Consider the following 24,502-nt stretch of genomic DNA (forward strand, 5'->3'; position numbering starts at 1 on the left):
CGCGACGTTTTGCGACGGGGAGGTGCGGTGCTTCGGTGCTTTACGGTTACGCGGTGCTTTACGGCAGAGCGGCGCTCGGCAGCGCTTTACGGCGGCGCGGCTCCTCAGCGCGACGCTGCGGCGGCTCAGCGCGACGCTGCGCTGCTTGACGGCCGGCGGTGCCGCGCTACGTGTTGCCATGGTGATGGGATGGGACCATGCGCTTTGTAGAACCCAGTATGAAATAAGGATCATTAGGGATTAATAGAAATAGGGTGCAATTAGGGAGAAATTAGTGCAATTACCACCATATCTGGGTTTTTAATTAGTGGCTAATAGGAGTTAGTGCGCGTTAATTAGGGTTAAAGAAGATTGGTTGAGGTTAATTAATGATGGGGTTAAGCCATTTGACCCAGCGAGGGTCAATGGTGGTTAATGGGGGCTTAATGATGGTTAATTGGGGGTTGATGAGAGACAATTAGTGGTTAATGAAGGGTTAATAAGAAGTTAATGAGAGCTGATGAGAGTCAGGCTTGATGAGTAGTTCGTGAGAATTAACATGTATTAATTAGGGGATAAGTGAGATGGAATGGGGGTTAATGAGAGTTAACTGGAGCTTAATTAAGGTTAACTAGGATTAATGAGAATTAGCGAGAATTGGTCAGAGTTAATAAGGAGTAGTAAGGAAGTGAACTGGAAGTTAATGAGAATTAATTAGAGTTAACGGGAGTTAACCAGCGATTAATAGAACACCGATGAAAACTTAATAAATATAACTAATGAGGATTAGTTAGCTTTAACGAACAATTCAGAGTAGCTAATAGTAATTAGGGATAGCGAGCGGTAATGAGGATTAATTAAACCTTAATGAGTGCTAATTAAAGTGAATGAGGACTAACGCGCGGTCACTGAAGGGTTAACGAGCGGAACGCCGCCCCGCCAGGCCCCGCCCACCCCGGCTGTTATGCTAACGAGGGGGCGGGGTTATGCTAATGAAGGGGGCGGGGCCTGTCGGCTCCCGCGCTCCCCGGCAGCGCCAGCCGCAGCCCGGCACGGCGCGGCCCCCCCGGAACCCCCCTCCCCCCGAAATCCCCCTTTTTGGGACCCCCTTTTTGAGGACCTCCTGTTTTAGGGACCCCCGTTTTGGGCCCCTCCCGTGAAGATTTCTCTTTCTGGGACCCCCATTTTTGGGGATCTCCCCTTAAATCTCCCTCTCTCCCTCCCTTTTTGAACTCCCCCCCCCCCCCCATTTTTGGAAGCCCCCTTTCAGGATCTCAGTTTAACCCCCCCCTTCTCCCCTCCTCCTTTTGGGGTCCTCATTTTCAGTTCTCTTTACTGAGACCCCCTCCCCCCCCTTCCAATTCGTCGGGACTCCTTTTTGCCCCCCCCCCCTTTTTAAGGTAATTTTGGGGGACCCCATTTTTGGGGTCCTCCCCCCAGGACCCCCCCCCCCCACACCATGACGGTGAAGTTGGACTTCGAGGAGTGCCTGCGGGATTCACCCTGGTTCAGGTACTGGGACCCCCCCACCCCCTTCCCCCCCCAAAAAAACCCTCATTGGAACCCCCTCCCCTTTTGGAGTCCACCCCCAAATTATCCCCAAATCGATGAGAGTTGACCCCCCCCAAACCCCAAATGACCCCAAATTAAGGATGATGACCCCGATCTCGCTCCAAAATTGATGACTATCACCCCATAACAACCCCCAAAATGACTCAAAGTCGTCCCCAAAATGACCCCAAATCACCCCAAAATGACCCCAAATCACCCCAAAATGACCCTAAATCATCCCAAAGCGATCCAAGATCACCGTAAATCGATGGGAATGGCCCCAAAATGACCCAAACTCATCCCCCAAATCAACCCAGGTTGCCCCAAAATTAATGAAAATGGCCTTAAATAACCCCAGATCACCTTCCCTTATCCAAAGGGAGCCCCAAATCGCTTCAGACCACCCCAAACTCGAGGAGGATGACCCCAAAACGACCCAAACCAACCCCAAAGTCCCCCCCAAATTCACCCCCGATCGTCCAGAGTCACCCCAAATGATCACAAAATGACCTCAAATCACCCCAAATTGCCCCAAAATGGCCCGGACTGCCTCAAATTTTCTTCAACTGACCCCCAATTCCCTCAAAACGACCCCAAAAACCCCTCAAAATGATCCCAAAATGATCAGCCTTGGTGGAGTCACCTGATGTGAGCCTGAAATACCCCCCAAACGACCCCAAAATCAATGAAAACGCTGCCGAAATCACACCGAGATCACACCCAGCCATTCAGAAAGAGCCTGAATCGCCCCCAAAAAAGAGCCTAAACTGCCCCCAAATTCCCTCAAAATGAACCCCAAAGGGACTCCTTGTGCAAGATGCCCCTGCTTGTGCAAAGGCACCTCGTGCAATAGGGCCCTCCTCGTGCAAGGACCCTTGGTGTGCACAAGGGCACTCGTTGCACGGGGGGTTCCTTCCACGATGGAAGGGTGGAATGCAAGGGGGAGAAGGGGGGGGGGGGTGGAATGTTAAAAAATAGGGTTTCCCCCCTAAAAAAGTGCCCGTGATGTCATCCTGCTGCCATAGCGACGGCGGCCGCAGGAAATAGGGCAGGAAACTGCGCCGACCGCAGCACCACAGGGCCCCAAAATCGCCCCAAATCGCCCCAAAATGTGCTCCACTCGGCACCAAGTGGGGCTGAATGTGGAAAAAAAGCCCCCGAATTGCCCACAGATCACCCCAAAATCGGACGAAATTGGTTCAAAATGGATGAAAATGGAACCGGCATCAAGCCGTCGTCTGAAATGGAACCAAAATCGCCCCAAATCACCCCAAAATGAGCCACAAATAGCCTGAAAATGGATCAAAACGATCCTGAAATGACACAAATGGACCTAAAAATGATCAAAAATGACCTAAAAATGACCCCAAATCCCAAAATGATCTAAAATTTACTCAGAATAACCTAAAATTGACCCAGAATGACTCCCAGTTACTGGAAATCACCCCATGTCACTCCCAGATGACTCCAAATCCCCACAAAATTAATCAAAATGACCCCAAAATGCCCCTAAATTACCACCGAATGACCTCAAATTGAGACACAATGACCCCAATTGGCTCAAAATTCCACCAGAATGAGCCTAGAAGATGTGAAAGTGGCTGAAAATTGCCCCAAAATGGCCCCGTATGACCCCGGTGATACAGGGTGACCCCAAACCGACCCCAGAATCCCCCCTAAGGTGTCCATAAATCACTCGAAATCAACTCAAACTGTTCCAAAATCGTCCCTAAACCAACCAAAATGAGCCCAAATCACCCAAATGACCCCAAATCACCCCAAAACGACCCTAAAATGATTCACAAACCACCTGAAATTGAACTCAATGACCCCCAAATCATCCTAAAATGCCTCAAATGACACCAAATCACCTGAAATCAACATAAATTCAACCCTAATTTACCCAAAATTGCCCCAAATCACCTCAAAATCCCCCTCCGTCATCTCAAATGATCCCAAATCACCACAAATCAACCCCAAATCTCTTCAGTCACCCTCAAATGACCCAAAATAACCCCAAATTATCCCCAAATCAGTCGCAAATGACCCCACATTGACTTCCAGATTGTCCCCAAATCACATTAAATCACCCCAAAATCATCTTCAATCAACCCAAATCAATTCAAATCTCCCCCAAATTACCCCAAAGTGAACCCAAATCACCTCAAAATCGTCCCCAAATCATCTCAAATCACCCCAGAATCACCTCAAAATCACCCTATATGACGCAAAATCAACCAAAATCACCCCCAAATCATTCCAAATCAACTCCCCAACCACTCCTAAAAAACACCCCGTGACACCCAAACTGACCATAAATCATCCCCAAATGATCCCAAATCACCTTCAATCAGCCCCAAGTCACCCCAAAATAATCCCAAAATGATCTCAGGCCACCCCCAAAATCATCTTAAATCACCCCAAGACCACCTCAAATCATTCAAAAATCACCTCAAATCAGCCCCAAATCACCCCCAAAATGATCTTATCACCCCCAAAATCACCTTCAATCACCCCAAAATCACCTCAAGATCACTCAGTATGACCCCAAATCACACCAAATCACCCTGAAATCACCCCAAAATCGCCCTGAATCGTTCCAAAATTACCCCCAAAACACCTAAAAATCACCCTATATGATCCAAAATTGTCCCAAGTCATTCCAAAATCACCTAAAAATCACCTCAAATCACCCCAAAATTGCCTTCAACCACTCCAAAATCACCCGGTAAGATCCTGAATAGTCCCAAAATCACCTCAAAATCATTCTAAACCATCCCGAAATCACCTTAAAATCACCCCAAATCACCCCAAAATTGCCTTCCATCACTCAAAATCACCTCAAAATCACCCTGTTTGATTCCAAAATGTCCCCAAATCACCTCAAGATCACTCTGAATCATCCCAAAATCACCCCATAATCACCCCAAATCATCTTCAATCACCCCAAAATCACCTTCAATCCCTCAACATGGCCCCAGATCACCCCAAAATCAGCTCAAATTCACCCTATATGACCCCAAATCACCCCCAAATCACCTTCAAATCCCCCCAACATCACCCCAAAATCACATCAAAATCACCTTACATGATCCCAAATCACCTCAGAATCATCTCAAAATCAACCCAAAATCAGCCCCAAATCACTCCAAATCGCCCCGAAATCACCTTCAATCACCTCAAAATCACCTCAAAATCACACATGACCCCTCAAATCACCCCAAATTCACTTTCAATCACCCAAGTCACCTTCAATCCCAACATGACCCCAAATTACCCCAAAATCATCACAAAATCGCCCTACACGACCCCAGATCACCCTCAAATCACCCCAATATCACCTTCAATCACCCCAAAACCACCTCAGAATCACCCTATAGGACCCCAAATCACCACAAAATCACTTTCAATCCCCCCAGCATGACCCCAAATCACCCCAAAATCACCTTCAATCACTCCAAAATCACCTTGAAATCACCCTACATGACCTCAAAATCACTGTCAATCCCCCAATATGACCCCAAATCACCCCAAAATCACCTCAAAGTCACCCAAAATCAGTCCCAAATCACCTTAGATCACCCCAAAATTACCCCAAAATCACCCTCTATGACCCCAAATCACCCCAAAATCACCTTCAATGCCCCCAGCATGACCCCAAATCACCCTGAATCACCCCAAAATCACCTTCAATCTCTCCAAAATCACCTTCAAATCACCCTACATGACTCCAAATCACCCCAAAATCACCACAAATCCCCTCAACGTGACCCCAAATCACCCCAAATCACCCCAAAATCACTTTCAATGCCCCCAGCATGACCCCAAATCACCCTGAATCACCCCAAAATCACCTTCAATCTCTCTAAAATCACCTTCAAATCACCCTACATGACTCCAAATCACCCCAAAATCACCTTGAATCACCCCTAAAATTACCTTCAATGCCCTCAACATGACCCCAAATCATCCTGAATCACCCCAAAATCAGTTTCAATCACTCCAAAATCACCTTCAAATCACCCTACAGGACCCCAAATCACCCCCAAATCACCTCGAAATCACCCCAAAATCACCTCGAAATCACCCTGCATGACCCCAAATCCCCCCAGTTTTCCCCTGCTGTCCCAAATGACCCAAATTTCCCCCAAATGACCCTAAAATCACTCCCCAAATCAGGGCAGCAGTTGAGGAGGCGGAGGCAGAGGTGTCAGACCTGGAGACACAGCTGGAGAAGGTGGGGGGGGGGGTCCCCAAAAATGGGGGGTGGTCCCCAAAATAAGGGGGGGGGGGTCTCTAAAATGGGGAGGGGTTCCTCAAGGCTCCAGAAATGGGGGGTGGGGGAGGGCAAAATTGGGGCGGGGGGGGGATTGTCCTGAAAATGATGGGGGGGAATCTCCAAAATGGGAAGGGGGGGGGTGTGGGAAAAATGGGGGGGGGGTCCCTAAATTAGGGGATCCCCAAATGGAGGGTACCCCAAATTGGGAAATGGAGGGGAGAGGATCTGGGGGGTGTTCTAAAAATGAAGGGTCCCACGGTTGGGGAGGGGGTGTCCAAAATGGAAGGGGGGGGGGGGGGATCCTAAAAGTTAGGGGGGGGGTCCCAAAAAATGAGACCCAAAGTGTGGGGGTGATGTGGGGGGGGTAATGGTGGGATTTGGGGTTACTGGGGGGGGGGGGGGGGGCAGAGGGGGCTTAAAGGGATTCGCAAAGGAAAAGGGGGGGGTTAAGAAATGCGGGGGGGCCCTAAAAATGAAGGGGGGGGTCACTAAAATAGAGGGGGGGCTTGGAGGATGGGGGGGCTTGGAGGGGTTTTGGGGGGGTTGGAGGAGGGGGGGCAATGGGGTGCTGGGAGTCAGAGGGGGTTTATGGGGTCCCCAAAAATGGGGGGGACTCTAAAACAGGGGAGGGGTCGTCCTTCATTTTGGGGGTGTCGTGTCGTCCCCCCCCCCCCCCCCCCCCAGGTGCTGAAGCTGGGGGGGGCCGTGCTGGAGGCTGGGAGGCAGCTGGTGGGGAGCAGCCGGGCGCTGGCTGTGGGGCTGCGTGAAATGGGGGGGGGGGCCAAAAGGAACCCCCTGCTGAAGGTGAGACCCCCCCCCGTCGAATATTTAGGGGAACCTTTGAAGGGTGGGGGGGGGGGGGGGGGAAGACCCCAAAATTGAGGGGTTTGGGGTCGTGGAGTTTGTGGGGAGGTCCTGGTGATGATGTGATTCCTCCCCTCCCCCCCAAAAAAATTAAAGGGGGGGGGGGGGGCACCTCAAAGTTTAAAGTTTGGGGGGGGTTAACCCCAAATGGGGGTGTTTGAGTGGGATGGGGGGGAGCGAGGGGGGTCAGCACCCTAAAATTTGAGGGTTTGGGGGGGAAATAGCCCCAATTGGGGGGGGGAGGAATTCCGGGGGGGGGGGGTCTCTCTAAAATTTGGGGGATTGGGGGGGGGATCTGAGGGGGGGTCTGGGAGTCCCAAGGTCTGTGTTGGGAGTTTCCTGGAGGGGGGTGGGGGGGGGGGAACCTGAAAAATGAACTGGAGGTCCTAAGGGGGTCTCTTGAGGGGGGGGTGGAGGGGGGGGGGGGGTTGACCCCAAATTGGGGGAGGGGTGGAGGGGGGGGGGGGGTTGACCCCAAATTGGGGGAGTGGGAGGGGGGGAGATTTTGTTCTGAGGGAGGGGGGCACCCCAAAATTGGGTCCTGGAGTTTGGGGGGGAGGGGGGGTCCAAAGAACTTTGAGGAGGGGGGGGGAGGGGGTTCCCCTCCCCTCCCCTCCCCCCCCCCTTTCAGGAGGCGCTGGAGAAGCTCTGTGATTCGCTGGAGAAAATGATGGACGGCCATGAGGTGCCCAAAGCCCCGCCCCCTTTCTTTAAGCCCCTCCCCCCACACAGTGACCCCCCCCTCCCCAAAAAAACAATTCTCCCCCCCTTCCCCCCCCCCAGGAGCTGCAGGACAGCACTGAGCGGGCGCTGAAGCGGCACCTGCATGGCCTGATGGAGTGAGCAGCACCCAATTGGGGGGGGGTCTCATTGGGGGGGGTCCTAAGGGTGTCACTGGGGGGCGTTGGGTGTCATGGAGGGCTATGGGGGGGGTCCTGGGAGTGTGACTTGGGGGGCCGTGGGGGGGCTATGGGTGTCTGGGGGGTCCCATGGGGGGCTATGGGGGGAGTGGATTGGTGAGGATATGGGGGGGGGGGTCTTATAGATGTCATTGGGGGGATATGGGGGGGGGGGTGTCCTATGTGTGTTGTTGGGCGCTGGGGGGGGCTGTGGGTGTCCTGGGGGGTCCTGTGGGTGTCGTGGGGGGGCAATGGGGGGGGGGGGATTGGGGAGGATATCCGGGGGTCTTATAGATGTCGTTGGGGAGATATGGGGGGGGGGTGTCGTATGTTGGGGGGAGGGGGTCCTATGTGTGTTATTGGGGGAGCCCTGGGGGGGCTATGGGTGTCCTGGGGAGTCCAATGGGTGTCGTGGGGGGGATGTCCTGGGGGGGCTATGGGTGTCATTGGGAAGGATATGGGGGGGGTGTGGTCCTATGTCTGTTATTTGGGGGGGGGACCTGGGGGTCTCTGGGTGTCCTGGGAGGTCCCATAGATGTCTTGGGGGGGAGGGGGGGTCTGGGGGGGCTGTGGGTGTCATTGAGGGGGTGATATGAGGGGTCCTTTGGGGGTCTCTGGGTGTCTTGGGGGGGTTCCATGGGTTTCGTGGGGGGGTTGCAGGGGGTCCTATAGGTGTCATTGGGGGCGATATGGGGGGAGTTGTATGTGTGTTATTGGGGGGCTGCTAGGGGGGGCTATGGGTGTCCTGGGTGGTCCCACGGGTGTCGTGGGGGGGAGGGTCATGGGGGGGGGCATGGGTGTCATTGGGGGGGATATGGAGGGTCCTATTTGTATTATTGGAGGGGCCCTGGGGGGGCTATGGGTGTCTTGGGTGGTCTCATGGGTGTCACGGGGGGGGGCCTATGGGTGTTATGTGGGGAGGGGGTCCTAAGGGTCCCATGGGTGTCATGGGGGGGGGTCCCCTGGGTGTTATGTGGGGGGTCCTAAGGGTGCCATGGGAGTCATGGGAGGGGGGGTCCCCTGGGTGTTATGTAGGGGGACATGGGGGGTCCTAAGGGTCCCATGGGTGTCATGGGAGGGGGGGTCCCCTGGGTGTTATGTGGGGGGTCCTAAGGATCCCATGGGTGTCATGGGAGGGGGGGGTCCCCTGGGTGTTATGTGGGGGGACATGGGGGGTCCTAAGGGTCCCATGGGTGTCATGGGAGGGGGTTCCCCTGGGTGTTATGGGGGGGGGGACATGGGGGGTCCTAAGGGTCCCATGGGTGTCACGGGAGGGGGGGTCCCCTGGGTGTTATGGGGGGGGGGACATGGGGGGTCCCCTGGGTGTTATGTGGGGGTGACATGGGGGGTCCTAAGGGTCCCATGGGAGTCTAGGGAGTGGGGGGGTCCCCTGGGTGTTATGTGGGGGGGGACATGGGGGGTCCCCTGGGTGTTATGTGGAGGGTCATGGGGGGTCCTAAGGGACCCATGGGTGTCATGGGGGGGGGGGGGGTCCCTTGGTTATCATGGAGGGGGGGGTCCCGAATCCCATGAGTGTCATGGAAGGGGGGGGGGGGGGTGTGCTGGGGGAGGGACTTCCAATAAAAAGGAAGAGGGGAGGGGGATCTCATTCCTCCTTCCCCCTCTCCCTCGCCCCCCCCCCCCTCCTCTCCAGGGGTTGCCGGGCGGTTCGGGGGTCCCGGCGGGAGCGCGGCCGTGCGCTGGAGGCTTTGGGGGCGGCGCTGCAGCACCACGCCGAGGTTCCACGGCGCCGCCCCCACGAGGCGCAGGAAGCGGCCGCAGCCATGGGGGGGGCGAGGGGAGTGGCCAGGGCGCGGGGTTTGGATCACGTGATGCAGGTGGGCGGGGCTTAAGGAGGGGGGTAGACGGGGCACGGGGGTGGGGGCGGTCGAGGGTGGGCGTGGCTTAGGGTGGGTGTGGGGTGGGATTGGGTGGGATTTTGGAGTGGGCGTGGCATAGGAGTGGGTGTGGTAGTGATTGGGTGGGGTGTGGGGTGGGCGTGGCTTCGGGATGGGCGTGGCTTCGGGGTGGGTGGTGGTAGTGATTGGGTGAGATGTGGAGTGGGCGTGGCTTAGGGGTGGGTGTGGGGTGGGATTGGCTGGGATGTTGGAGTGGGCGTGGCTTAGGGGTGGGAGTGGGGTGGGATTGGGTGGGGTGTGGGGTGGGCGTGGCTTAGGGGTGGGTGTGGGGTGTAATTGGGTGGGATGTTGGAGTGGGCGTGGCTTAGGGGTGGGTGTGGGGTGGGATTGGCTGGGATGTTGGAGTGGGTGTGGCTTAGGAATAGGCGTGGCTTAGGAGTGGGTGGTGGTAGTGATTGGGTGGGATGTGGAGTGGGCGTGGCTTAGGTGTGGGAGTGGGGTGTGATTGGCTGGGATTCTGGAGTGGGTGTGGCTTAGGGATGGGCGTTGTTTAGGAGTGGGTGGGGAAGAGATTGGGTGGAATTTTGAGTGGGCGTGGCTTAGGGGTGGGTGTGGGGTGGGATTTTGGAGTGGGCGTGGCATAGGGGTGGGTGTGGGGTGGGATTGGGTGGGATGTTGGAGTGGGCGTGGCTTAGGGGTGGGTGTGGCTTGGAATTGGGTGGGATGTTGGAGTGGGCGTGGCTTAGTGGGGCGTGGCTATGGAGTGGGTGGGGGTAGTGATTGGGTGGGATGTGAAGAGGGCGTGGCTTAGAGGGGCGTGGCTTAGGAGAGGGTGTGAGGAGTGATTGGGTGGGATTTGTAGCGGGCGTGGCTTAGGGGTGGGTGTGGCTTGGGAGTGGACAAGGGAAGTGTTTGGGTGGAATTTTGAGTGGGCGTGGCTTAGGTTGGGTGTGGCTTAGGAGTGGGTGGGGGTAGTGATTGAATGGAAAGTGGAGTGGGCGTGGCTTTTGAGTGGGCGTGGCTTAGGAATGGTTGTGGGTCGTGGTTGGGTGGGAAGTGGAGTGGGCGTGGCTTAGACGTGGCTTAGAACCACGTGATGCAGGTGGGCGGGGTTTGGAACGGGCAGGGATAGGAGGTGGGTGTGGCTTGTGAATGGGTGGGCGTGGCTTAGGAGTGTATGTGTAGCGATTGGATGGGATTTGGAGTGGGCGTGGCTTAGGGATGGGCGTGGCTTACAAAGCAATGCACGTTGGAGGTGGGCGTGGCCAAATAGAGGCGGGGCTTCGGTGTGGGTGTGGCTTCGGGTGGGTGGGTCTTAGAAGCAGGTGGGAATTGGAGTGGGCGTGGCTTGGGAGTGGGCGTGGCTTAGTGGTGAGGGGTGAGAATGAATGAATGAATGGCTCGTAGGGATGGGTGGGGCTTAGTGGGGGTGGGCTTGGAAAGGGGAGGGGCTTATTTTAGGGTATGGTTCTCAGGTGTCTCATATGGATAGGTGGGATTTGGAGTGGGCGTGGCTTAGAAGTGGGCGTGGCTTAGAAGTGGGCGTGGCTTAGTTGTGAGTGGCATGGGTGAATGGATGGGCTTAGAGATGAGTGGGGCTTAGGGGTGGGTGGGGTGGGGTTTATTCGTGGGTGTGGCCAATAGGTGGGTGTGGCTGAAAGGGGGCGGGGCTTGCAGGGGGCGTGGTCAAGAGACCCTCCAGTTCTTCTTTCCTTCCCCCTCTGCAGCTCAACGTAATGCAGGACAAGGAGAAAACGGAAATGTTGCAGTTTGTGAGTGGGGGGCTGGAGGCAGATCTTGGGGTGCAATGGGGCCGTCCTAGGGGGCTCATGGGGGGCTCTTAACGGTCCAACAAAAGGAGATAGGGGGTGTAAGGAAGGATCGATGGGATCATGGGGATCTGTGAAGGGGGTCTGAAAATACATGAGGGGGGTTGAGGGTTCCATGGAGGAGTCTGGGGGTCCATGGGGGGGGGGGGGGGGGGGTCAGGAACTTCTGTGGGTTTATAGGAGGATTTGGGAGCCTACAGGGAAGTCTGGGGTCTAAGGGGGGATTTGGGGGTATACAGAGGTCCGCTGAAGTGGGTCTGGAGGGTCATCAGGGGGGATTTAGGAGTCCATTCAGGGGGTAATGGGGGGCCAAAGAGGATTTTGAAGGGGGGCCAAGGAGGATTTTGAAGGTCTGTGGGGTGGTTGGGTCTGTTGGGGCTCTATTGAACCTCCATGTATAGGATGCTGGAGCTTATGGGGTACGACCCCCACGACCCCCCCCACACCTTTCCCCCCAGGCTCTCTCCCTATTGGCTGCCCACGCCTCCTTTTTCTCCCACGGCCACACCACAGCCGCCTCATCGCAACCATTCCGTACGAGCCTGGGAACACAGGTGGGCCCCCCAGTGGGATTTTTAGGGCCCTCGGTATTGGGGAGGGTCTCCCGGGGGAGGGGTTCTGATGGGCTCAGCCCTGCGTTGCCCCCCCTCCCACCCCCAAGTTGGAGCAGATGGAGTTGGAAGCAGCACGGAGGCAGCGGGACCTGGAGCAGAGACACGCATTGCTGCTGCAGCAGGTGGGCGGGGCCAAGGGAGGGCGTGGCCAAGGGAGGGGGCGTGGCCTGAGACCATCGTCTGACTGTGGGACAGGGTGGCGTGGCCTGGACAAAAGGGGGCGTGGTTTGGGAGTAGGGGGCGTGGCCTGGAAAAGGGGCGTGGTGTATGTGTGGGGGCGTGGCGTAAAGGAGGGGTGGTTTGGACAAAGGGGGCGTGGCTTGGATAAAATGGGGCGTGGTTTGGGCATACAGGGGCGTGGACTCAAATGGGGGCGTGACCTGAAAAAAGGAGGCGTGGCCTGAGCAAAGGGGGCGTGGTTTGGATGTAGGGGGCGTGGCCTAAAAGGAGGCACGGTTTGGGCATAGGGGCGTGGCTTGGATAAAAGGGGGCGTGGTTTCCGTGTAGGGGCGTGGCCTGGACAAAACGGGCGTGGTTTAGGTGTGGGGGCGTGGCCTAAAAATGAGGCGTGGTTTGGACAAAGGGGGCGTGGCTTGGACAAAAGGGGGCGTGGTTTGTGCGTATGGGGGCGTGGCCTGAAAAAAGGAGGCGTGGCCTGGACAAAGGGGGCGTGGTTTGTATGTAGGGGGCGTTGTTTGGACAAAGGGGGGCGTGGTTTAGGTGTACGGGGCGTGGCCTAAAAGGAGGCGTGGTTTGGGCATAGGGGGCGTGGCTTGCACGAACGGGGGCGTGGTTTAGGCATATGGGGGCGTGACCTGAAAAAAAAGGAGGCGTGGCCTGGACAAAGGGGGAGTGGTTTGCCAGAAAGGGGGCGTGGTTTGGGGGAAGTGGGCGTGGTTTCGATGTGGCCTCTGACTGCCCTTCCCCCCCCCCCCCCCCATTCCCCCAATCCAGGACCTGACGCAGGAGGTGGTGGGCGTGGCCAGCGGGGGGGCGGGGCCTGATGCCCCCCCCATGGAGGGGTATCTGTACAAGAGGGCCAGCAATGCCTTCCGCACCTGGAGCCGGTACCTTCCCCCCCCCCAACACCCATAAGGACCCCCTCACAACCCCACCCCCCCACCCCCACCCCAAAAAACCCCAAACCTTAAAACGCCCTATAACAGTTTTCCACCCATTGAGATTCATAGCAGGACCCACAGGGACCCCATAGAGACCCGTACGGAGACCCTGCATGGCCCCATAGACATCCGTAACTGGACCCATAGAGACCCATAGTGACGCCCATTGTGACCCCATAAGGGCTCGTAGTGAGACCCATAAGGATTCTCAGTGAGACTCATAGAGAATCCAGAGTGAGAACCATAGGGATCCATAGTGGGACCCATGGAGACCCCATGGAGACCCTCTGTCTCCACTGTCCCCATAGAGACCCATAGAGATCCATAGAGACCTTGTGGAGACCCATAGAGACTCATGCCCCCATAGAGAACCCATAGAAACCCATAGAGACCCAATGTCCCCATAGAGAACCCATAGAAACCCATACAGACCCAGTGTCCCCATAGAGACCCATGTCCCCGTAGAGACCCCATAGAGACCCACAGAAACCTCATAGAGACTCATAGAGGCCCAATGTCCCCATAGAGACCCATAGAAACCCCACAGAGACTGATAGAGACCCATAGAAACCCCATGGAGACCCATAGAGACCCAGTGTCCCCATTGAGACCCCATGTCCCCATAGATACTCCACAGGAACCTCACAGAGACTCATAGAGAGCCAGTGTCCCCATAGAGACCCCATAGAGACCCATAGAGACCCCATGTCCCCATAGAGACCCATAGAAATCCATAGAGATCTTGTAGAGACCCATAGAGACCCATAGAAACCCCATAGAGACCCATAGAAACCCCATAGGGACCCATAGAAACCCAGCGTCCCCATTGAGACCCCGTAGAGACCTTACAGAGACCCACAGAGACACCATGCCCCATAGAGACCCATAGAGACCCATAGAGACCCCATGTCCCCATAGAGACCCATAGAAATCCATAGAGATCTTGTAGAGACCCATAGAGACCCCATAGAGAACCACAGAAACCCATAGAGACCCATAGAGATCTCATGTCCCCATAGAGACCCATAGAAATCCATAGAGACCTTGTAGCGACCCATAGAGACCCACGTCCCCATTGAGACCCCATAGAGACCCATAGAAACCCCATAGAGACCCATAGAAACCCCATGGAGACCCATAGAGACCCCATGTCCCCATTGAGACCCCGTAGAGACCTTACAGAGACCCACAGAGACACCATGCCCCATAGAGACCCATAGAGACCCATAGAGACCCCATGTCCCCATAGAGACCCATAGAAATCCATAGAGATCTTGTAGAGACCCATAGAGACCCACGTCCCCATAGAGACCCGTAGAAACCCCATAGAGACCCATAGAAACCCCATAGGGACCCATAGAAACCCCATAGGGACCCATAGAAATCCATAGAGACCTTGTAGCGACCCATAGAGGTCCACGTCCCCATAGAGACCCCATAGAGACCCGTAGAAACCCCATAGATGTCCATAGAAACCCCATAGGGACCCATAGAGACCCAGTGTCCCCATTGAGACCCCGTAGAGACCTTACAGAGACCCACAGAGACACCATGCCCCATAGAGACCTTACAGAGACCCACAGAGACACCATGCCCCATAGGGACCCATAGAGACCACATAGAGACCCAGTGTCCCCATAGAAACGCACAGAGACCCCATAGAGACCCAATGTTCCCATAGTGACCCCATAGAGACCTGCAGAGACCCCATAGAGACCCACTGGGGGCTGTAAGGACCGATAGAGGATCCATAGAGAACCATAGGGACCCCAATAGGGACCCACGTAGAGACCTATATGGACCCATAGAGACCCATAATGGGACCCATAGGAACCCGTTGGGACTCACAGAGGACCCATAGATGTCCATAGAGAAACCCATAGGGCAAAGACCCCATAAAGACCCCATAGAGACCCCATAGTGACCCATAGAGACCCACAGAGACCCACTGAGACCCACAGAGACCCCATAGGGCCCCACTGGGACTTACAGGGGACCCATAGATGTCCATAGAAAAGCCTATAGGGCAGAGACCCCATAGAGACCCCATAAAGACCCCACAAAGACCCCATAAAGACCCCATAGTGACCCATAGAGACCCACAGAGACCCATTGAGACCCACATTCAGACCCATAGAGACCCCATAGGGCCCCACTGGGACTCATAGGAGACCCATAGATGTCCTTAGAGAAACCCATATGGCAGAGACCCCATAGAGACCCCATAAGTACCCCATAGGGACCATTAGAAACCTATTGAGACCCACAGAGACCCATTGAGACCCATAGAAACCCCATAGGGACCCATTGGGGCTCATAGGGGTCCCATAGATGTCCATAGAGAAACCCATATGGCAGAGACCCCATAGAGACCCCATAGAGACCCCATAGTGACCCATAGAGACCCACAGAGACCCATTGAGACCCCATAGGGCCCCACTGGGACTCATAGGAGACCCATAGATGTCCTTAGAGAAACCCATATGGCAGAGACCCCTTAGAGACCCCATAAAGACCCCATAGTGACCATTAGAAACCTATTGAGACCCACAGAGACTCACTGTAACCCATAGTCAGACCCATAGAAACCCCATAGGGACCCACTGGGACTCATAGGGGTCCCATAGATGTCCATAGAGAAACCCATAGGGCAAAGACCCCATAAAGACCCCATAAAGACCCCATAGAGACCCCATAGTGACCCATAGAGACCCACAGAGACCCATTGAGACCCCATAAAGACCCCACTGGGACTCATAGGAGCCCCATAGATGTCCTTAGAGAAACCCATATGGCAGAGACCCCTTAGAGACCCCATAAAGACCCCATAGTGACCATTAGAAACCTATTGAGACCCACAGAGACCCATAGAAACCCCATAGGGACCCATTGGGGCTCATAGGGGTCCCATAGATGTCCATAGTGAAACCCATAGGGCAGAGACCCCATAGAGACCCCATAGAGACCCCATAGGGACCCATAGAGACCCACAGAGACCCATTGAGACCCATAGAGACCCCATAGGGCCCCACTGGGACTTACAGGGGACCCATAGATGTCCATAGAAAAGCCTATAGGGCAGAGACCCCATAGAGACCCCATAAAGACCCCATAGTGACCCACAGAGACCCACTGAGACCCATAGAGACCCCATTGGGCCCCACTGGGACTTACAGGGGACCCATAGATGTCCATAGAAAAGCCTATAGGGCAGAGACCCCATAAAGACCTCATAGAGACCCCATAGTGACCCATAGAGACCCACAGAGACCCACAGAGACCCCATAGGGCCCCACTGGGACTCATAGGAGATCCATAGATGTCCTTAGAGAAACCCATAGGGCAGAGACCCCATAGTGACCCATAGAGACCCATAGAGACCCACAGAGACCCATTGAGACCCCATAAAGACCCCACTGGGACTCGTGGGGACCCATAGGTGTCCGTAGAGAAACCCATATGGCAGAGACCCCATAGAGACCCCATAAGTACCCCATAGGGACCATTAGAAACCTATTGAGACCCATTGAGACCCATAGAAACCCCATAGGGACCCACTGGGACTCATAGGAGACCCATAGATGTCCTTAGAGAAACCCATAGGGCAGAGACCCCATAGAGACCCCATAAGTACCCCATAGGGACCATTAGAAACCTATTGAGACCCATTGAGACCCATAGAAACCCCATAGGGACCCACTGGGGCTCATAGGAGACCCATAGATGTCCATAGAGAAACCCATATGGCAGAGACCCCATAAAGAGCCCATAGAGACCCCATAGTGACCCATAGAGACCCACAGAGACCCATAGAGACCCCATAGGGACCCACTGGGGCTCATAGGAGACCCATAGATGTCCTTAGAGAAACCCATACGGCAGAGACCCCATAGAGACCCCATAAGTACCCCATAGGGACCATTAGAAACCTATTGAGACCCACAGAGACCCATTGAGACCCATAGAAACCCCATAGGGACCCATTGGGGCTCATAGGGGTCCCATAGATGTCCATAGAGAAACCCATATGGCAGAGACCCCATAAAGACCCCATAGTGACCCTATAGTGACCACTAGAGACCCACAAAGACCCACTGAGACCCACAGACCCATAAAGGACCATATAGACCCCATAGAGACCCATATGTCCCCACCGGCCCAGTTTTGGGGTCTCACCCCCCATTTTGGGACCCCTCCTCATTTTGGGGTCCCACCCCCCCAATCCTACAGGCGCTGGTTCTCCATTCAGAGCAACCAACTGGTGTACCTCAAACGGGCCCAGGTATGGGGTGGGGGGCAATTATTTGGGGTGGGGACCCCAAAATTTGGGATCCGGATATGGAGGAGGGGTTCAATTTGGGGTCTGGATACGGGGGCTGCATTTTGGGGGCTGATGTTGGGGTTTTTTTTTGGGGGGGTGAGGGAATATTTTGAGGCAGACTGAGGCAGTTTAGTTTTGGGGTCATGGTTTTGGGGTCGCGGTTTTGGGGTTGCAGTTTTAGGGCCATTTTGGGGGCTATTTGGAACAGTTTTGGGGCCATTTGAGGGCTTTTAGGGGCACAGTTTTGAGGTCTCAGTTTTGGGGCCATTTGGGATTATTTTGGGTTCAGTTTTGGGGCAGTTTTGGGCTATTTGGGAACCGTTTGGGTTTTGAGGTTTTGGGGTGGTTTGGAGTCACAGTTTTGGGGCCATTTGGGCCTATTTGGGGTCACTGTTTCGGGGTCATTTTTAGGGTTGTTCGGGGCAATTTTGGGGCCATTTCGAGACCATTTGGGGGTTCAGGTTTTGGGGTCCCAGTCACAGTTTTGGGGCCATTTTGAGACTATTTAGGGTTCAGTTTTGGGATCATTTCTGAGGCGATTTGGGGTGCCATTTTGGGATCCCAGTTTTGGGGTAAAAGGAAGCAGTTTGGGTCAGAGTTTTGGGATCCCAATTTTGGGGCTGTTTGGGGCCATTTGGGGTTTTCCTTTTGGGGCCTTTTGGGGCTGTTTGGGGCCATTTGGGATCCCATTTTTTGGGCTGTTTGGAGCCATTTGGGGTTTTCCTTTTGGGGTTATTTGGGGCTGTTTGGGGCCATTTGGGATCCCATTTTTGGGGCAGATGGAAGCAGTTTGGGTCGGGGTTTCAGGATCCCAGTTTTGGGGCTGTTTGAGGTGATTTTGGGGTCCCAGTTTTGGGGCAGATGGAGGCATTTTGGGTAGGGTTTTGGGGTCCCAGTTTTGGGGCTATTTGGGGTTTTCCTTTTGGGGTTATTTGGGGCTGTTTGGGGCCATTTGGGATCCCAGTTTTGGGGCTGTTTGAAGCTATTTGGGATCCCATTTTGGGGCCATTTTGGGATCCCAGTTTGGGTCAGGGTTTTGGGGTCCCAGTTTTGGGGCTGTTTGGGGCCATTTGGGGTTTTCCTTTTGGGGCCTTTTGGGGCCGTTTGGAGCCATTTGGGATCCCAGTTTTGGGGAGATGGAAGCAGTTTGGGTCAGGATTTTGGGATCCCAATTTTGGGGCTGTTTGGGGCCATTTGGGGTCCCAGTTTTGGGGTAAATGGAGGCAGTTTGGGTCAGAGTTTTGGGGTCCCAATTTTGGGGCTGTTTGGGGCCATTTGGGGTTTTCCTTTTGGGGTTATTTGGGGCTGTTTGGGGCCATTTGGGATCCCAGTTTTGGGGTAAATGGAGGCAGTTTGGTTCAGAGTTTTGGGATCCCAATTTTGGGGCTGTTTGGGAATATTTGGGGTTCCATTTTGGGGCCATTTGGGGTCCCAGGTTTGGGGACATGGAAGTAGTTTGGGTCAGGGTTTTGGGGTCCCATTTTTGGGGCTGTTTGGAGCCATTTGGGATCCCATTTTTGGGGCAGATGGAGGCAGTTTGGATCAGAGTTTTGGGATCCCAGTTTTGGGGCTGTTTGGGAGGATTTGGGGTTTTCCTTTTGGGGCCATTTTGGGATCCCAGTTTGGGTCAGGGTTTTGGGGTCCCAATTTTGGGGCTGTTTCGGGGCCATTTGGGGTTTTCCTTTTGGGGCCTTTTGGGGCCATTTGGGATCCCAGTTTTGGGGAGATGGAAGCAGTTTGGGTCAGGATTTTGGGGTCCCAATTTTGGGGCTGTTTGAAGATATTTGGGATCCCATTTTGGGGCAGATGGAAGCAGTTTGGGTCGGGTTTTCGGGATCCCAGTTTTGGGGCTGTTTGAGGTGATTTTGGGGTCCCAGTTTTGGGACAGATGGAGGCAGTTTGGGTCAGGGTTTTGGGGTTCCAGTTTTGGGGCTATTTGGGGTTTTCCTTTTGGGGTTATTTGGGGCTGTTTGGGGCCATTTGGGATCCCATTTTTGGGGCTGTTTGAAGCTATTTGGGATCCCAGTTTTGGGGCAGATGGAGGCAGTTTGGGTCAGGGTTTCAGGGTCCCAGTTTTGGGGCTGTTTGGGAGGATTTGGGGTTTTCCTTTTGGGGCCATTTTGGGATCCCAGTTTGGGTCAGGGTTTTGGGGTCCCAATTTTGGGGCTGTTTGGGGCCATTTGGGATTTTCCTTTTGGGGTTATTTGGGGCTGTTTGGGGCCATTTGGGATCCCATTTTTGGGGCTGTTTGGAGCTATTTGGGATCCCAGTTTTGGGGCAGATGGAGGCAGTTTGGGTCGGGGTTTTCGGGATCCCAGTTTTGGGGCTGTTTGAGGTGATTTTGGGGTCCCAGTTTTGGGGTAGATGGAGGCAGTTTGGGTCAGGGTTTTGGGGTCCCAGTTTTGGGGTAGATGGGGGCACTTTGGGTCGGGGTTTTGGGGTCCCAGTTTTGGGGCTATTTGGGGTTTTCCTTTTGGGGTTATTTGGGGCTGTTTGGGGCCATTTGGGGTTTTCATTTTTGGGGCTGTTTGAAGCTATTTGGGATCCCATTTTGGGGGCAGATGGAGGCAGTTGGGGTCAGGGTTTCGGGGTCCCAGTTTTGGGGCTGTTTGGGATTATTTGGGGTTTTCCTTATGGGGCCATTTGGGATGCCATTTTTGGGGCAGATGGAAGCAGTTTGGGTCGGGGTTTCGGGATCCCAGTTTTGGGGCTGTTTGAGGTGATTTTGGGGTCCCAGTTTTGGGGCAGATGGAGGCATTTTGGGTAGGGTTTTGGGGTCCCAGTTTTGGGGCTATTTGGGGTTTTCCTTTTGATGTTATTTGGGGCTGTTTGGAGCCATTTGGGATCCCATTTTTGGGGCTGTTTGAAGCTATTTGGGATCCCATTTTGGGGGCAGATGGAGGCAGTTTGGGTCGGGGTTTTCGGGATCCCAGTTTTGGAGCTGTTTGAGGTGATTTTGGGGTCTCAGTTCTGGGGTCTCCTCTGACCCCTATCCCCAGGACCCCCCCACGGTGGTGGTCCCAGACCTGAGGCTGTGCACTGTGAAGCCTTGTCCCGAATTGGAGCGGCGCTTCTGCTTCGAGGTGGTGTCCCCAAACAAGTGAGTGGGACCCCAAAATTTGGGGGGGGGGGGGGGAAGACGGAGGGGGGGAAGACCCCAAAATAGGGTAGGGGGAGGGCAAGGATTGGGGGTTTAAATGGTGGTGAGGGGAGGTTGGCTTTGAGGGAGGGGTCGCCCCAAACATTCAATCCTAAAATTGCAGGAGACCCCAAAAATGGGGGTGCTGGAAAATGGAATGCTAAAATCATGGGGACCCCACAAAGTGGGAAACCTTTCCCTCTTTGGAACCCCATAACACTTTTGGGGTGCCCCCCCCCAAACCCCATAACCCTTTTTGGGTACACCCTGCAAAACCCTATAATGATTTCATGATGTTCCCCCCCCTCCCCCCCACCACCCTGAACCCTATAACCACTCTGGGATCTCCCCTAGAACCCTTTTGGGGTACCTCCCCGTACCCCTGTAAACCTTTTGGGGTGCCCCCCCTCCAACCCTATAACCGTTCTGAGGTCTTCCCTACAACCCCATAACCCTGTTGGCGTGCTCCCCCCCGACCCCATAACCCTTTTGGGGTGCCCCCCCCAGACCCCATAACCCTGTTGGTGTGCCCCCCCAGACCCCCATAACCCTTTCAGGGTGCCCCCCCGACCCCATAACACTTTTGGGGTGCCCCCCCCAGACCCCATAACCCTTTAGGGATGCCCCCCCCAGACCCCCATAACCCTCTTGCAGTGCCCCCCCAAACCCCATAACCCTTTTAGGATGCCCCCCCCAGACCCCATAACCCTTTTGGGGTGCCCCCCCCAGACCCCCATAACCCTCTTGTAGTGCCCCCTCTGACCCCATAACCCTTTTCGTGTGCCCCCCCAAAGCCCATAGCCCTTTTGCAGTGCCCCCCCCGACCCCATAACCCTTTTGGTGTGTCCCCCCAGACCCCATACCCCTTCAGGGGTGCCCCCCCCAGACCCCATACCCCTTTAGGGATGCCCCCCCAGACCCCATAACCCTTTTGGGGTGCCCCCCCAGACCCTCATACCCCTTTAGGGGTGCCTCCCCCGACCCCATAACCCTTTTGCAGTGCCCCCCCAGACCCCCATAACCCTTTTGGGGTGCCCCCCCGACCCCATAACCCTTTTGGTGTGCCCCCCCCGACCCCATAATCCTTTTGCAGTGCCTCCTCTGTCCCCCATAACCCTTTTGGGGTGCCCCCCCAGACCCCCTTATCTTTTTGGGGTGCCCCCCCGACCCCATAACCCTGTTGGTGTGCCCCCCCAGACCCCCATAACCCTCTTGCAGTGCCCCCCTGACCCCATACCCCTTTAGGGGTGCCTCCCCAGACCCCATAACCCTTTAGGGATGCCCCCCCAGACCCCCATAACCTTTTTGGGGTGCCCCCCCCCGACCCCATAACCCTTTTGGTGTGCCCCCCCCGACCCCATAATCCTTTTGCAGTGCCTCCTCTGTCCCCCATAACCCTTTTGGGGTGCCCCCCCAGACCCCCTTATCTTTTTGGGGTGCCCCCCCGACCCCATAACCCTGTTGGTGTGCCCCCCCAGACCCCCATAACCCTCTTGCAGTGCCCCCCTGACCCCATACCCCTTTAGGGGTGCCTCCCCAGACCCCATAACCCTTTAGGGATGCCCCCCCAGACCCCCATAACCTTTTTGGGGTGCCCCCCCCCGACCCCATAACCCTTTTGGTGTGCCCCCCCCGACCCCATAATCCTTTTGCAGTGCCTCTTCTGTCCCCCATAACCCTTTTGGGGTGCCCCCCCAGACCCCCTTATCTTTTTGGGGTGCCCCCCCGACCCCATAACCCTGTTGGTGTGCCCCCCCAGACCCCCATAACCCTCTTGCAGTGCCCCCCCGACCCCATACCCCTTTAGGGGTGCCTCCCCAGACCCCATAACCCTTTAGGGATGCCCCCCCAGACCCCCATAACCTTCTTGGGGTGCCCCCCCCAGACCCCATACCCCTTTAGGGGTGCCCCCCCCGACCCCATAATCCTTTTGCAGTGCCTCCTCTGTCCCCCATAACCCTTTTGGGGTGCCCCCCCAGATCCCCTTAACTTTTTGGGATGCCCCCCCCCGACCCCATAACCCTGTTGGTGTGCCCCCCCAGACCCCCATAACCCTCTTGCAGTGCCTCCCTGACCCCATACCCCTTTAGGGGTGCCTCCCCAGACCCCATACCCCTTTAGGGATGCCCCCCCAGACCCCATAACCCTTTTGCAGTGCCCGCCCCGACCCCATAACCCTTTAGGGGTGCCCCCCCCCCCGACCCCATAACCCTTTTGGGGTGCCCCCCCCAGGAGCTGTGTGCTGCAGGCAGACTCAGCAGGGCAGCAGCGTTTGTGGGTCAGCGCCGTGCAGAGCAGCATCGCCTCCGCCTTCAGCCAGGACCCCCCCCCCGGCCCTACAAGGGTGAGACCCCCCCCCCCAAAAAAGAAAACAACCCCAAAATGTCCTCCACATCTCTTAGGATCAGTTTTGGGAACCCCAAAAACCCCAGAACTGCCCCAAAGCCCTATTGGGATCCATAAATCCTTATGGGGTAGGTGGGGGGGTTAAGGGACCCTAAATATCTAAAGCTTTTGTGAGGGGTGGGGGGGGGGTTTGGGACCCCAAAATCATTATGGGGGGGTTATGGGACCCCAAATTCTTAAAGGAGGGTTTGGGATCCCCAAATCCTGATGTCGGTGCCTATAGAAGCCCCAAATCCTTATGGGGGGGGGGGGGGGAAGGGAGCATTATGGGATCCCAAATCTTTATGGGATGGGTGTGGGGGTTATGTGACCCCAAATCTTTTTCTTGGTGAGTGGGGGGGGGGCATGGGACCCCAAATTCTTAAGGGAGGGTTATGGGATCCCAAAAACTTATGTGGGGATCTATGGAACCCCAAATCCTTATGGGGTGGGGGGGCAATGTGGGATCCCAAAGTCCTTATAGGATGGGGTGTGGGGGTTATGTGACCCCAAATCCTTTTCTTGGTGAGGGGAGGGGGGGATATGGGACCCCAAATTCTTAAGGGAGGGTTATGGGACCCCAAAATCCTTATGGGACGGGTGGGGGGCTATGGGACCCCAAATCCCAAATCCTCTTATTAGTGAGGGGGGGAGTTAATTGTTAAGGGAGAGTTATGGGACCCCAAAACTTTATGGGGTGGGGAGGGGTTGTGGGACCCCAAAGTCCTTATGGGATGGGTGGGGGGCTATGGGACCCGAAATCCCAAATCCTCTTATTAGTGGGGGGGGGAGTTAATTGTTAAGGGAGAGTTATGGGACCCCAAAACTTTATGGGGTGGGGAGGGGTTGTGGGACCCCAAAGTCCTTATGGGATGGGTGGGGGGCTATGGGACCCGAAATCCCAAATCCTTTCATTAGTGGGGGGGAGGGGTCTCTGGGATCCCAAATTGTTAAGGGAGAGTTATGGGACCCCAAATCCTTATGGGGTGGGGAGGGGTTATGGGACTCCAAAGTCCTTATGGGATGGGTGGGGGCCTATGGGACCCCAAATCCCAAATCCTCTTATTAGTGGGGGGGGGAGTTAATTGTTAAGGGAGAGTTATGGGACCCCAAAACTTTATGGGGTGGGGAGGGGTTGTGGGACCCCAAAGTCCTTATGGGATGGGTGGGGGCCTATGGGACCCCAAATCCCAAATCCTCTTATTAGTGGGGGGGGGGAGTTAATTGTTAAGGGAGAGTTATGGGACCCCAAAACCTTATGGGGTAAGGAGGTGTTATGGGACCCCAAAGTCCTTATGGGATGAGTGTGGAAGTTTTGGGACCCCAAACCCTTACAGGGTGGGAGATGTTCGAACCCCAAACCCCGCTATGGGGGTCCCGTTCCCTCCCCCCCCCTCATCCATTGTCCCCATTCTTTTGCAGCCTTTGGGGTCGACATCGGGATCCGGTGGTTCCCAAGGGGGTCGGGAAGTTTTGGGGTTGATTTTAGGGTTGGAAGGGAACGAGAATTGCTGCGAATGCCGGGCGCCCGACCCCGACTGGGCCAGTGTCAACCTGGGCATCACGTTGTGCATCGAGTGCTCCGGGATCCACCGGTGAGATCCCAAAATCCCACACATTCACCCCAAAATTCGGGTTCCAAATCCAACCCCCCTTTAAACC

General features: G+C 55.4%; 1 protein-coding gene across 2 annotated transcripts in view; it reads left to right on the forward strand.

The window, feature by feature from the left end:
- Positions 1 to 1,262: 1,262 nt before the first annotated feature.
- The window catches only part of ACAP1 (ArfGAP with coiled-coil, ankyrin repeat and PH domains 1), a 33,362-nt gene continuing 10,122 nt past the window's right edge, over positions 1,263 to 24,502 (forward strand). Inside the window, exons 1-14 of one of the 2 annotated variants that reach the window (XM_090129505.1) lie at positions 1,338 to 1,491; positions 5,710 to 5,767; positions 6,494 to 6,613; positions 7,305 to 7,358; positions 7,457 to 7,512; positions 9,227 to 9,410; positions 11,159 to 11,203; positions 11,719 to 11,814; positions 11,922 to 11,996; positions 12,829 to 12,941; positions 17,226 to 17,277; positions 20,316 to 20,416; positions 22,688 to 22,799; positions 24,263 to 24,435. In XM_090129505.1, coding sequence (XP_089985631.1) covers positions 1,439 to 1,491; positions 5,710 to 5,767; positions 6,494 to 6,613; positions 7,305 to 7,358; positions 7,457 to 7,512; positions 9,227 to 9,410; positions 11,159 to 11,203; positions 11,719 to 11,814; positions 11,922 to 11,996; positions 12,829 to 12,941; positions 17,226 to 17,277; positions 20,316 to 20,416; positions 22,688 to 22,799; positions 24,263 to 24,435 — 1,292 coding nt within the window. In that variant the 5' untranslated portion in view covers positions 1,338 to 1,438. Of the gene's footprint in view, positions 1,492 to 5,709; positions 5,768 to 6,493; positions 6,614 to 7,304; positions 7,359 to 7,456; positions 7,513 to 9,226; positions 9,411 to 11,158; positions 11,204 to 11,718; positions 11,815 to 11,921; positions 11,997 to 12,828; positions 12,942 to 17,225; positions 17,278 to 20,315; positions 20,417 to 22,687; positions 22,800 to 24,262; positions 24,436 to 24,502 lie in introns of both variants that reach the window. The other variant, XM_090129506.1, reaches the window with a different exon arrangement.

This window comes from Phasianus colchicus, chromosome 36, assembly GCF_987193195.1.
Source record: "Phasianus colchicus chromosome 36, bPhaCol1.hap1.1, whole genome shotgun sequence".
Classification (NCBI taxonomy): Eukaryota; Metazoa; Chordata; class Aves; order Galliformes; family Phasianidae; genus Phasianus; species Phasianus colchicus.